Genomic DNA, 15,122 nt, shown 5'->3' on the forward strand with positions numbered 1-15,122 from the left:
AGAGAAAGTGATGATGATGCCTCTAAGAATGTCACAGTATGATTTTCCAAAGTCTGTTCTTAGAGCCAGGAAGCAAAAAGGAAAATAGCTCATAGTCAATCACCTTTGGAACAAAGTTTTGACTTGACCATCCAGAGCCAGATGATCCCCTTCTTACCGTAACTCCTTTCAGAGGATTCTTCTCTAATCTCCATGAGAAAAAGGTCAGTCTGGCTTTCCCTCTATCAACACCTCTCTGTATATTTTAGCCAATAACCCTGCTACCAGTAGTTGAACCAGTAGCAAACACTGAATGGCCATTCTCTCCCAGTGATGGAAAAAGTAGCCCAGTATTTATTCAGCTTTAAATTTCATCTGTGCCTCAAAGTGTTAAGTAAAAAAATCTAGATGAAAACACAAATTTTAATAGCATTGATACTTTTTACTATTTAGTATTGTATACTTCTAATTGGATCTTCTACAATAGGCATGTATTACATTAGAAAAATTAATGACAAAATTAATCTCAAAAAAGTAACCTAAAATATAGCATTAATACCAATGACATGAATTTAATGTTATCCAGGGGACAAGTGATTCACATAAGATTATTAAACAATAAAATCTGACCTTGAATGTCTCCTGTCAATAACAGACCAATTACAGTTTGGGGCATTACAATTTGGGGCAAGCTCCAAGGTGTTTGGTGAAGAAGGTTAGAATTTGCTTCCAAGCATCTACCTGGGCCTTAGAATGAGCCCTGGGCTCCCCACCCCAGATCACAGGTTTGTCCAATAATTTGTGTAGGGAAGCTGGGCACATGGGAAAGTAAGGAGGCTCAATGTAATGCCCAGTCCCAGGGTAAGAGATTATCTGGGGTTTTTCCTTTCCATGGGCCTGTAACCGTTCAGAGGCTATCTGGGCGTATAACTCACTCCTCCAGTTATGGTCATCCTGACCAACAATGAAGAGGATGGGCCCCTGGGCCTTCTCTATTGGAATCATGCAGGGGTTCTCCCATCCCCCTACAATATCATTCCTTATATCCACAATGTCCAGGAGGCCTGAAAAAGCTACCTTCATTCTCCTTAGGTCATGGCCCAGTGGTGGAATGCTATTCTCCTTGTAGTATATGGCTTTGTTTCCATTGAAGCCAGATCCATTGATGGAAACTGTAGCTGAGATGTGCTTCAAAAATGAGGCCATGGAGAGACAAATATCAGCCCCTAAAGAAATGCCCAGAAGTCCAATGCCAGGGCCCTTTACCTGTAAGAAAAGAAGGGACAAGAGTCAAAAGTCAAGAACCTACCCAACAGAAAAATGTTTTTCTAAATGTGACTAGAGATGCTGCTAGCTTTAATTTGTGAATTGGCCACAAGAGACTCAACCTCAGCTGACAGTTTCTTCCCATGTAGAGACTATCGTGCTGGACACATGGCAAACAAATCTTAAACTCACTGGCAAATTTGGGAATTGGTTGCAAACTTCCAGAGAGTCATCCACTAGAGAATGCTGAGTCATTGGAGCCTGTCAATTTCAGAGCTTCATTCAGGTTAAATTAAAGCATCAATGTTCCTGGGCATCTGTGTGGAACCAAATTCTGTTCCAAGAAGTGAGTCTTTCATCAGACCCCATCTAAATATATATTGACAAATGATTAACTTTATAGAAACAAAGTAAAACTTCAGAGTCCAACTGAGTGGTTCTAAGCTTATGAAATGGGTAGACAAGTTTTGATCAAAATCTGAGAACTTACTCTGCTATCAGAATAAAGATTAAAAAGCATGCAAAGCTAAAAATTTAGAAACTCCACTTGCAAAAGAAATTTTAATATTACTACATAATCCCCTAAAATAAAATATCACATGAATTTTACAGTGAATTCTGCAATATTAATCCATCTGACAAAGAAAGTGGAGTAGAAGAAATCTCTGAAAGAAGAATACAGCAGCATCAATGCACTTGGCACAGGTGAGTGCAAAGTGACACCCTCTCTGGAGGTAGTTCTGGAGAGAATGATAAAGGACATTAGGAGAACCTGGGTGTGTTGAAGCATGTAGCACAGGGCTTCTTCAAAGTAGTCCAGGTGTATGGTGTCGAATTTCTTGGGAAGATCTTCAAAGTCACAATAAGCTAGAGCCAATGTGGCAAAGCCATGGCCAGCCAGAAGGCTGGCCCGATATTCCAACAGGGCTCCTCCAACACCAAAGATGTCAATGATCCCTGGGAAAGGTCCTGGTCCTAGAGAAGGTAATATTATAGAGAGAAGGTATTATATAATTTAAAGAAATTGCTTTCCTTTTAGAGAGCTTTCTAAAGTATTTAGTGGGTTCCCGTGAATCAAAGAAAACGGCTTCCTGAGTCGTTATTGACAAGGGATACAAGTTCCAAGTTATCTCCAAGGTTCTAAGAATCTTTAGTTGTAAGGGAGGGTAACAAAGTCTAATGACTGCATCATTGAAGGAGGAATTTCACCTTTTAGACAGTGTTGAATTGCAGTGTTCTGTTACAGGATTGGACACACAGTTAAGAATCAAAACAAAGCTTTATACTGTGTTGCACCAACCCCTGGCGTTATTTTTGGTTCAGATGTCTACTGAGAGGAAAGTAAAAGAAATACCAGGCGAGGCTTCAGGTGAGGAAGGCAGTGAAGTCTCAAAAGTGATCTCTGGTAGAGAGGAACATGAAAAAGTGGGTAAGGGGCCCAGTGTACCCAGGACACTACAGAAGGGAGACATGGCAATAGATTCCTTGACCGTCATCATTTAGTGTAAAAGCGATCAGCTGATGCCTGTAGAGATCTGTAGCGTAGTTATTAATAGCAAAGTGAACCTACCGATCCCATCCAGTCTTTTTTTTTTAATCTGCATAATAACAGTATCCACCTCATTGGGAATAATATAGAGATTAAATGAGATAATGCAAGCAAAACTCGTAGCATAGTGCGGAACATATCAAAAGCCTCCAATGTGGCTGTCAGGTCTCAGATTTAGTCAACATCCGCTTCTTCTGACCGTGCTCCCAAGCCAAACTCCCTGGGAGGCGGTATCAGAAACCAAGGCAGCCCAGGGAACATGCTGTCGAGGTCCCAGCACCCCAGCCTTACCCGGCGGCAGGAAAAGCGTGGCGCGCACCCGGCCCGCGCGCACGGGCTCGCGCCGCACCCCGGGCGCCAGGAAGTCGCGCTCGTGCACCGCGCGGCCCAGTAGCCGCTGGGCGTCAGGGTCGTGGCCATCGAGCACCTCCAGCTCCACGGCGAAGGGCGTCTGCACGTCCCGCTTCAGAAACCGCCAAAAAGGCTTCTCGGGCTCCAGAGCCCAGAGGAGCCCCATGGGCTCGAGCCCCGCGAAGTTGCCGCCCAGCGCGGGCGCGCGCTCCAGGTCCAGCTGGCCGTGGGCGTCGGCGCAGTAGCGCGCGTGGGCTCGGAAGAGCGCGTCCTTCTCGTCGCGCAGGGACGCGCGCAGCGTGACCGGCTGTCTCGGGGCCAGGCCGCACACGGCGATGCGCACCGGCTCGTCCCAGCGGCAGCGGCCCGCGGGCTCCAGCGTCACTGTCACCGCCATCCCCGGCGCACTGCCGCGGTCCCGACTCGTCTGAGGTAAAAGCGCTAGGTCGTTCTCTAGGCCCGGGGCGGGGCGTACCGGGATGTCCTGCTGTCCGGCTGTGGCACCCAACCCGCCCGCTTATACGCCTCTTCTCAAACCTCTCCCTCGTGGGGGTGAAACTTGTTGGGTATGGATTCGTGGTGAAACCAGAGCTGAATGACTTTTGGCAGAATACCAAGAATTCCAGCCTCTCCATGGAAAAGGAAAACCTTTTCTTTTTCTAACTTTTAAAGAGTTATACACACACAAAAAGTGCACAAATTCTAAGTGTGTATTTTAATGAATTTCACAACCCGAACATACTTGGGGTAACCAAGCACAAGGATCCAGAAGCATCATAACTTCCCCAGAAGCCACCCTCATTTCTGCTCCAGTCACTTTCCCTTCTCCAAGGTGCCCTATCCGAGTCCAACAAAACGTGCTAGTTTTTCCCAACTCTGAATTTTATGGTGATGAATCCTTCAGTGTGCTTTTTTTAGTGTCTGCTTTCGCTCAACATTCATTACGTTTGTGAGATTCATCGTTTTGTTGGGTGTAGTTGTAGATTGTTCATTATCACTGCCAAATAGTATTTCATTTTGTGATCGTAAATGTATTTGACGATTTTATTGCCTATGGACATTTGGTAGTTCTCAGTTTAGGACTCTTAGGAATAGTGCTCTGAGCATTCAGTGAACATGTGTCCATTTTGATGGACATGTATGTGCGTTTCAGTGGAGTGAATACCTAGGAGTGGAATTGCTGTATTATAGAGAATAAGAATGTTCGGTCTTAGTATACTAAATGTCAAGCTTTTGAATGTCACGTTAGAAGCAATATAGGTATAATGTTCAGGGATGCCCAGCATTTTATATGTAGTATAGTAATGGCTGCTTTTTAGCCATGTCCCACCTGTTATACATAAAAATTTAACAAGTTTATAAAACACTGGGAGTATTTTTCAAATATTGGAAAGGAGGAAACTGAGGCTTGGAAAATGTTAAGATGCTGAGGATTAGCCTCTAATAACTGTCAGAACCATGACTTAACTCCAAACGTGGAACTCAACAGTGAGCGGCAGCATTGCAGTGAAATATATTAGAATTCTACCTCTGAGTTCAGCACTGACTAGTTCTGAAGTCTTAAGTAAGTTTATATCTTTTGGGGTTTAAGAGTTCTTGCGTGTAACGTGATGAAATTCTCCTATATGGAGATAAAAGGTGATAGTGTATGTGAAAGTCGTAGAAGCATGTTGGGAAGCAAAATGTCATGTTTGATTTCGTAGAGGCAGAGATTGAGCCCATGCAGTGTTTTGTTTCTCATGAGATATTTGCCATAGGTTTGCATCCTACTTTTTAAATTCTTTTTAAAGGAAAAAACAAAGCAGATGTAAGCAATACTGAAACGTTTACAGTGTGAATGATAGAGTCTTCTCTGTTCATTTGCTCCTTTCCCCCAAAGATGAGTGCATCCAACTAGATTTTGATTCTGAATGTTTAAAGTACGTGCATATATGGGAGTGTGAACACGCTACGGTACTATTCTTTTTGTTGTTGTTTGTTTGCTTTTTTAAATAAAAAAGTTATATACTTTGTACTATTTTCCTACTTCAACCACTTGCTTAAGATAAATTTTGATTTTTAAAATACTAATAGGCATTATTTTTGAAAAGTTTTAACTTTACAGTAAAATTCAACAGAAAGTATAGAGAATTCCCATATCCCCAGTTTCCCTTCCCACACAGTTTTCCCTATTATTAATATTTTGTGTTAGTGTGGCATATTTGTTACAGTGGGTGGACCAATATTGATACATTATTATTAACCGAAGTCTGAGTTAGGTTATATAGGCATACCTCCTTTTATTGCTCTTTGCAGATATTGAGTATTTTACAAATTGAAGGATTGTGGCAACCCTGCATCCAGCAAGTCTATCAACGTTATTTTCTCAACAGCATTATTATTATTATCTTTTAACATCTTTATTGGAGTGTAGTTGCTTTACAATGGTGTGTTAGTTTCTGCTTCATAACAAAGTGAATCAGTTATACATATACATATGTTCCCATATCTCTTCCCTCTTGCGTCTCCCTCCCACCTCCCTATCCCACCCCTCTAGGTGGTCACAAAGCACCGAGCTGATCTCCCTGTGTTATGCGGCTGCTTCCCACTAGCCATCTGTTTTACGTTTGGTAGTGTAAATATGTCCATGCCACTCTCTCACTTTGTCACAGCTTACCCTTCCCCCTCCCCATATCCTCAAGTCCACGCTCTAGTAGGTCTGTGTCTTTATTCCCGTCTTACTCCTAAGCATTATTTTTTAATTAAGGTGTATACATTGTTTTTTTAAGACATAATGCTACTGCACATTAAATAGACTACAGTACAGTGTAGACATAGCTTTTATATGCACTGGGAAGCCTAAAAATTTGTGTGATTTGCTTTATTGTAGTGGTCTGAAACCAAACCTGCAATATCTCGGAGATATGCCTGTAAAAATTGACAAATGCGGGCTTCCCTGGTGGCGCAGTGGTTGAGAGTCCACCTGCCGATGCAGGGGACACGGGATCGTGCCCCGGTCCGGGAAGATCCCACATGCCGCGGAGCAGCTGGGCCCGTGAGCGATGGCCGCTGAGCCTGCGCGTCCGGAGCCTGTGCTCCGCAACAGGAGAGGCCACAACAGTGAGAGGCCCGCGTACCGCAAAAAAAAAAAAAAAAAAAAAAAAAATTGACAAATGCATAATGTCATGTATCCATCACTAAAGTATCATACAGAATAATTTCATTGACCTAAAAATTCTGTGTGTTTCACCTGTTCGTCCCCTCCTCCCATCCCCAGGCAACCACTGATATTTTTAGATATTTATTTTGCCAGAACATCATATAGTTGGAGCCATATAGTATGTAGCATTTTCATATTAGCTTCTTTCACTTAGCAGTATGCACCTAAGCCTCTTCCATGTTTTTCTGAAGCCTGATATGTCATTTCTGTTTATTGCTGAGTAACATTCTATTGTATGGATGTATTATACAATAGAGTGATTGTTGGATCATATGCTGAGGCTGTGTTTAGCTTTGTTAGAAATAGGTAACTGTCTTCCAAAGTGGCTGTACCATTTTGCATTTTCACCGGCAACAAATGAGAGTTCCTCTTGCTCCATATTCTCTCCAGCATTTAATTTTGTCAGTAGTTTAGAGTTCAGTCATTTTAATAGGTATGTAGTCGTATCTCATTGCTAATTTTACTTTGCAGTTCTGTAATGACATATGATGTTGAGCATCTTTTCATATGCTTGTCATCCATATATCTTCTTTGGTGAGGTATCCATATCTTTTGCCTGTTTTTTAAACATTGAAGAATAACTGACCTACAACATTATGTTAGTGTCAGGTGCACAACGTAGGCACTCAGTATTTCTGTACGTTACAAAATGTACATACGTCTAGTTATCATCTCTCACCATACAGAGTTATTACAATATTATTGACTATATTCCCCATGCTGTACATTTCATCCCTGTGACTCAAGTATTTTGTAATGGAAGTGTGTACCTTAATGTCCCTCGCCTCTTTCACTGAACCACCTCCCCCCTCCCCCTTGGCAACCACCTGTTTCTTCTCTATATCTGTGGGTCTGTTTCTGTCTTGTTTTGTTTTGTTTTTTAGATTCCACATATAAGTGAAATCATATGGTATTTGTCTTTCTCTGTCTGATATATTTCACTTAGTAAAATACCCTCTAGGTCCATCCATGTATTGTAAGTAGCAAGATTTCAATCTTTTTTATGGCTCAGTAATGTGTGTGTGTGTGTGTGTGTGTATACACATATACATGCATATATCACATCTTCTTTATCCATTCATCTATTCATGGGCACTTAGGTTGCATCCATATCTTGTTTATTATAAATCCTGCTACAATGAATATCGGGGTGCATATATCTTTTTGAATTAGTGTTTGTGTTTTCTTTGGAAAAAACACCCAGAAGTGGAATTGCTGGATCATATTGGTGTTCTGTTTTTATTTTTGAGGAGCCTCCATACTGTTTTCCAGAGCAGCTGCACTAACTTATATTCCCAACAATGGTACATGAGGATTCACTTTCTCTACATTCAAGCCAGCACTTGTTATTTGTTGTCTTTTTGATAATAACTATTCTGCAAGTGTGAGGTGATATCTCACTGTGGGTTTGATTTTCATTTCCCTGATGGCTAGTGATGTTGAGCATCTTTTTTATGTGCCTGGTGGTATCTGTATGTCTTCTCTTCAAAAATGTCTATGCAAGTCCTCTGCCCATTTTTTTTTAAATCAGGCTGTTTGTTTTTGTCATGTTGCATTGTATGAGTTCTTTGTCTATTTTGGCTGTTAACCCCTTATGAGATATATTGTGTGCAAATATCTTCTCCCATTCAATAGAGTGCCTTTTCATTTTGTTGATGACAAAGGCAATGATAAAGAGCATACTGTCTATGTTTTCTTCCAGGAGTTTTATGGTTTCAGGTCTTATGTTTAAGTCTTTAATCCATTTTGAGTTTATTATTGTATATGGTGTGAGAAAGTAGTCCAGTTTGATTCTTCTTCAGGTAGCTGACCAGTTTTTCCATTACCATTTATTGTATAGATTGTCTTTTCCCACTGTATATTCTTGCATCCTCTGTCATAGGTAAATTGATCACATAAGCATGAGTTTATTCCTGGGCTTTCTCTTCTGTTTCATTGATCTATGTGTGTATTTTTATGCCAGTACCATCCTGTTTTGATGACTGTAGCTTTGTAGTTTAGTTTAAAATCAGGGAGCATGATACCTCCACCTTTGTTCTACTTGTTCAACATTGCTTTGGCTATTTAGGGTCTTTTGTATTACCATAAAAAGTTTAGGATTATTTGTTCTAGTTTTGTGAAAAATGCCATTGATATTTTGATAGATTGCAGTGAATCTGTAGATTGTTTTGGGTAGTATGGACATTTTAAGGATATTAATTATTTTAAAAAAGTACCTGAAACTAACACAACATTGTAAATCAACTGTACTACAATAAAAATTTTAAAAAATAAAGATATTAATTCTTCCAATCCATGAGCACTGTATGTATTTGTATATATTTTTATCATTTTCAGTTTATTTCCTCAATGTCCTATGGTTTTCAGAGTATAGGTCTTTCATGTCTATGATTAAATTTATTACCATGTATTTTATTCTTTTTGATGCAGTTGTAACTGGGATTGTTTTTACATTTCTCTTGCTGATAATTTGTTGTTAGTGTATAGAAAAGCAACAGATTTCTTTTTTTTTTAATTTATTAAATTTATTTATTTTTGGCTGTGTTGGGTCTTCATTGCTGCACATGGGCTTTCTCTAGTTGTGGCGAGCAGGAGCTACTCTTTGTTGCAGTGTGTGGCACACGGGCTCAGTAGTTGTGGCTCACAGGCTCAGTAGTTGTGGTGCACGGGCTTAGTTGCTCCGCGGCATGTGGGGTCTTCCCAGACCAGGAATCGAACGCATGTCCCCTGCATTGGCAGGCAGATTCTCAACCACTGCGCCACCAGGGAAGCCCAGCAACAGATTTCTGTATATTAATTTTTAAATTTTTATTTTATATTGGAGTATAGTTGCTCAACAATGTTGTGTTAGTTTCAGGTGTACAGCAAAGTGATTCAGTTATACGTATACATATATCTATTCTTTTTCAAATTGTTTTCCCATTTAGGTTGTTAAAGAATATTGAGCAGAGTTCCTGTGCTATACAGTAGGTCCTTGTTGGTTATCTATTTATCTATCTATCTATCTATCTATTTATTGATTTATTTCTAGCTGCATTGGGTCTTCGTTGCTGCATGTGGGCTTTCTCTCATTGCGGTGAGCAGGGGCTGCTCTTTGTTGCGGTGCACGGGCTTCTCCTTGCGGTGGCTTCTCTTGTTTCAGAGCACAGACACTAGCCACGGGCTTCAGTAGTTGTGGCACGTGGGCTCAGTAGTTGTGGCTCATGGGCTGTAAAGCTCAGGCTCAGTAGTTGTGGAGCAAGGGCTTAGTTGCTCTGTGGCATGTGGGATCTTCCCTGACCAGGGCTTGAACCCGTGTCCCCTGCATTGGCAGGTGGATTCTTAACCACTGTGCCACCATGGAAGTCCTGGTTATCTATTTTAAATACAGCAGTGTGTACATGTCAATCCCCAAATTATTTCGTATCTTGAAACTTTTTTTTACTGAATTTAATTATAAGTTCTAATAGTTTTTTTGGTGGCATCTTTACAGTTTTCTGTATATAGTATCATGTCATCTGCAAACAGTGAGTTTTACTTCTTTCTTTCCGGTTTTATTTCTTTTTCTTGTCTGATTGCTTTAACTAGGAATTCCAATACTGTGTTGAATAAAAGTGGAAAGAGTGGGCATCCTTGTCTTGTTTCCTGATCTTAGAAGAAAATCTTTCAGCTTTTGAACACTGAGTATGATGTTGCATTGCACTTGAGTATGATGCAGCATTAGCTGCAGCTTGTCATATATGGTTTTTGTTATGCTGAGGTGTGTTCCCTCTATACCTACATTGTTGAGAGTTTTTATCATAAATGGATGTTGAGAGAAAAGGTTTTCCTGCATATATTGAGATGATCATGTCATTTTTATTTCAGTTTATTAATGTGGGATATCACATTGATTGACTTGTTGATACTGACCTGTCCTTGCATCCCTAGGATAAATCCCACTTGATTGTGGTGTATGATCTTTTTAATGTATCATTGACTTCAGCCTGCTAATATTTTGTTTGGGATATTTACATCTATGTTCATCAGCCATAGTGGCTTGTCATTTTCTTTTTTTTGGTGGTGCCTTTGTCTGGTTTTAACAGGGTGATACTGGCCTGTAGAATGTGTTTGGAAACCTTTACTGTGAACTTTTCAATTTTTTGGAATAGTTTGAGAATGATAGGTGTTAACTTTTGTTTACTATTTGGTAAAATTTTTATTAGTGACTCTATTTCATTATTGGTAATCAGCCTGTTTATATATTCTGTTTCTTCCTGATTCAGCCTTGGGAGATTGTATTTCCTAGGAATATATCCAGTTCTTATAGGTTGCCCATTTTATTGGCATATAATTGTAGTTATCTTGTATGATCCTTTGTATCCTTGTTTTTTACCCATTCAGCCACTCTGTGTATTCTGATTGGAGCATTTAGTCCATTTACCTTTTTTTTTTTTTTTTTTTTTGCAGTACGCGGGCCTCTCACTTCTGTGACCTCTCCCGTCGCAGAGCACAGGCTCCGGACGCGCAGGCTCAGCGGCCATGGCTCACGGGCCCAGCCGCTCCGTGGCATGTGGAATCTTCCCAGACCGGGGCACGAACCCGTGTCCCCTGCATTGGCAGGCGGACTCTCAACAACTGCGCCACCAGGGAAGCCCTCCATTTACCTTTAAAGTAATTATTGATAGGTGTGTACTTAACTGCCATTTTATTAATTGTATTCTGGTTGGTTTTTGTAGTTGTTTTTTGTTTCTTCTTTCTCTCTTCCCTTGTGATTTGATGACTATATTTAGTGTTATGTTTAGATTCCTTTCTTTTGTGTATGTGTGTATCTCTTATAGAATTTTGTTTGTGTGGGCCAGGAGGTTTATTAATAGAAATCTACATATATATGTGATTAAGTTTCTGATCTCTTAATTTCAGACACATTTTAACCACTCTGCATTTTTTTTTTTTTTTTTAATTAATTCATTTATTTATTTATTTATTTTGGCTGTGTAGGGTCTTCGTTTCTGTGCGAGGGCTTTCTCTAGTTGCGGTGAGTGGGGGCCACTCTTCATCGCCGTGCACGGGCCTCTCACTGTCGTGGCCTCTCTTGTTGCGGAGCACAGGCTCCAGACACACAGGCTCAGTAGTTGTGGCTCACGGGCCCAGTCGCTCCGTGGCATGTGGGATCTTCCCAGACCAGGGCTCGAACCCGTGTCCCCTGCATTGGCAGGCAGATTCTCAACCACTGCGCCACCAGGGAAGCCCAACCACTCTGCATTTTTACTCTCCCCACCTCACCCCACTGTTCACTGTTTGTGACATCATATTTTATATCCTTTTGTTTTGTGTGTATCTTAACTACTTATTGTGGATATATTAGGTGATTTGACTACTTTGTCTTTTAACCTTGCTTTATTAGTGGTTGAACTTGTATCTTTACTGTGCCTTTACAAATGACATTTTTTCTTTCATACTTTTAACATTTCTAGTTGTGGCCTATTCTTTTCTACTTAGAGAAGTTTTTTTTAACATTATTTTCTAAAGTAGTTTAGTGGTCCTGAACTTTTATAGTTTTTTCTTGTCTTTAAAACTCTTTATCTCTCCTTCAAACCTGAGTGATGGCTTTGCTGGGGTTCTTGATTGTAATTTTCTTCCTTTCATCATTTTAAATATATCATGCTGCTCCCTTCTGGTCTGCATATTTCTGCTGAAAAGTCAGCTGACATTTTTATGGGAGTTCTCTTGTATGTTACTAGTTGCTTTTTCCCTTGCTGCTTTTTAGTACTGAATTTTAAAAGTTCTTTATATATTCTAGATACAAGTCACTAACATATATGTGATTTGGAAATATTTCTTACCATTCTGTGAGCTGTCTTTTCAATTTTTTAATGGTATCCTTTGATGCATAAAGGTTTTCAATTTTGATGTCCAATTCATTTATTTTTTCTTTTGTCGCTTATACTTTGATGTCAAACCATTATCTAATCCAAGGTTACAGAGATTTACTTCTATATTTTCTTCTAAGAATTCTGTAGTTTTAGCTCTTACATTTATGTCTTTGATCCATTTTGAGTTAATTTTTGTGTTTGCTGTGAGGTAGGATTGAAATTTATTCTTTACATATGGATATCCTGTTGTGTCAACACAATTTGTTGAAAAGACCATTCTTTCTCCCTTGAATTTTCTTGTCAAAAATCAACTGACTGTAAATGTAAGGATTTATTTCTGGAATCTCATTTCTATTCCATTGATCTTTTTGTCTGTCCTTATGTATGTATCACATTGTTTTTTTTTTTTTTTGTATCACATTGTTTTAATCACTGTTGCTTTCTAGTAAGTTTTAAAATTGGGAATTGTGAGTCTTCCAGTTTTATTCTTTTTTGTCAAGATTATGGGTTTCTTAAGTTTCCATAGGAATTTCAATATCAACTTATCAGTTTATGCAAAGAAGCCACCTGGAATTTTGATGGAGATTGCATTGAATCTGTAGATCAATTTGCAAAGCATGTTAGTTTGCCAGGTCTGCCAGCCACAGGTAGGGTGGCTGTAACAACAGAAATTTATTTTCTCACAATTTTGGAGGCTAGAAATCAAGATGGAGGTGTCAGCAGTTTCTTTTTTCCTGGGGGCCATGAGGGAAGAGTCTGTTCCAGGGCTCTCTCCTTGGCTTGTGGATGGCCATCTTCTCCTTGTATCTGCACATGGTGTTTTCTCATACATATTTGTATCCTCATCTCCTCTTATTATAAGGACACCAGTCATATTGGACTATGGCCCACACATATGACCTCATTTACATTAATTACCTCTTTAAAGGCCTTATTTTCAAATACAGTCACATTCTGTGGTACTAGGGATTTGAACTTCAACATATGAATTTTGGGGAGCCACAATTCAGCCCATAATAGGGAGTACTGCCATCTTAACATAGACTAAGTTAACTCAGACTTAATATTAAGTCTTTTGATCCATGAAATGGGATGTCTTTCCATTTCTTAGGTCTTCATTATTTTTATTCAGCAATGTTTTGTAGTTTTAGGATCTGCTTTTGAGAAAAACCAAACATAAATGCTCTCAGATTTAGAAGATAAATTTCCTGTATTTTCTTCAAATACTTTTATCCTTTATATTTTGAAGTGATCTTATTAAGTGCAACAAGTTTAGAGTTGCTATATCTTTTTGGTGAATTGAACTTTTAAAAAATCATCATGGGGCTTCCCTGGTGGCGTAGTGGTTGAGAGTCCGCCTGCCGATGCAGGAGACACGGGTTCGTGCCCCGGTCCGGGAAGGTCCCACATGCCGCGGAGCGGCTGGACCCGTCAGCCATGGCCGCTGAGCCTGCGCGTCCGTAGCCTAAGCTCCACAACAGGAGAGGCCACAACAGTGAGAGGCCCGCATACCGCCAAAAAAAAAAAAAAAAAAAAAAAATCATCATGGTCTCCTTTACCTATAATAATACTTGTTTGCTTTGAGCTCATTTGGACTTGTTTGCTTTGAGCTCATTTGATGTTAATACAGCAACACAAGTTTTATTTTTGTTAGTATTTGCCTGATGTGCTTTTTCTGTTTTCCCTTTTTAATTTTTTAAAAAATATTTTTAAGTAGTTGGTACATCTCCAAGTAATAGCCACAGCTAATTTTTTTAAAAATCCAGTCTCACAATCCACTTATGTTAACAGGGAAGTTTGATCCATAGATAATTACTGTGATTACTGATATATTCAGATATTTCTACCATTTTATTGTGTACTTTCTCTATGCTTCTTTTGTATTTCTTTCTTGCCCTCTTTTGGATTTGATGAGGTTTTCTTTTTTTTATTGGGTTCTCTTCTATTCATTTGTAAATTAAACATTCTTTTCTCTTAGTAGTTACTTCTGAATTTTTGAAAAGGTAACTGTTATTTTAATGACTACTCTTGAAATGTTAACAGAGTGGACAGTTAGTATCTTTATCTTTCTCTCAAATATGACAAAGACCATAGAATACACTTGTCCCTCAGTATCCAGTTGGTTTCAGGACCCCCTAGGATACCCAAATCTGCAGATGTTTAAGCCCTTACATAAAATGGAATAGTATTTGCATATAACCTATGAATATTCTCTAGTATTTGCATATAACCTATGAATATTCTCTCCCATATAGTTTAAATCATCTCTAGATTATTTATAATACTTAATATAATACAAATAGTTGTAAATACAATGTGAAAGCTATGTAAATGGTTGCCTGCACATGGCAAATTCAAGTTTAGCTTTTGGGAACTTTCTGGAATTTTTTTTCCTGAATAGTTTTGATCTGCAGTTGGTTGAATCCACAGATGCAGAACTCATGTATTTGGAGGGCTGATTGTACTTTAACTCTGATCACCTTTTCATTTTTCATATTATTGTTGCTTCCTGTTTTTATGTCTTTAGTGTCTGCTTTTATTTTTTATTAGTGCCTTCTTTCTTTCATTGATAAGGTTACATTTTTAAAAAATTATTGAGTTGAATGATTAGTTCTTCTGTTTTGTTTTTGTTATATACTAATAAGTTTATTTAGGGCTATACTTTTCCTCTGAACACCAATATGGCTACGTGTGTGACGGTTTTATATGCAGTACTGTTGACCCTTGAACACCTCAGGGTTTAGAGGTACCAACCCCCCATGCAGTCAAAAATCTGAGTATAACTTTATGGCTTTCCATCTTTGTGGTTCTGCATCCACAGATTCAACCAAGAGTGGGTTTATTGAAAAATGCCATGTATAAATGGACTCATGCAGTTCAAACTCTTGATATTCAAGGGTTAACTGTATTTTCATTATTGTTTCATCATAATTTAAAGATAGTT

The 15,122-nt window shown here is 39.2% G+C and overlaps 1 protein-coding gene across 1 annotated transcript; it reads right to left on the reverse strand.

Moving 5' to 3' along the window:
* Positions 1-400: 400 nt before the first annotated feature.
* On the reverse strand, positions 401-14,497 carry ACOT4 (acyl-CoA thioesterase 4). Its single transcript, XM_065871003.1, has 4 exons — positions 14,492-14,497; positions 3,086-3,572; positions 2,018-2,220; positions 401-1,245 (listed from the first exon to the last, which is right to left on the reverse strand). The coding sequence occupies exons 2-4, from the start codon at positions 3,540-3,542 to the stop codon at positions 655-657; spliced, it is 1,251 nt and encodes a 416-aa protein (XP_065727075.1). The 5' UTR covers positions 3,543-3,572; positions 14,492-14,497; the 3' UTR covers positions 401-654.
* Between the last annotated feature and the right edge of the window lie 625 nt (positions 14,498-15,122).

Source organism: Phocoena phocoena, chromosome 2, assembly GCF_963924675.1.
Source record: "Phocoena phocoena chromosome 2, mPhoPho1.1, whole genome shotgun sequence".
NCBI lineage: Eukaryota > Metazoa > Chordata > Mammalia > Artiodactyla > Phocoenidae > Phocoena > Phocoena phocoena.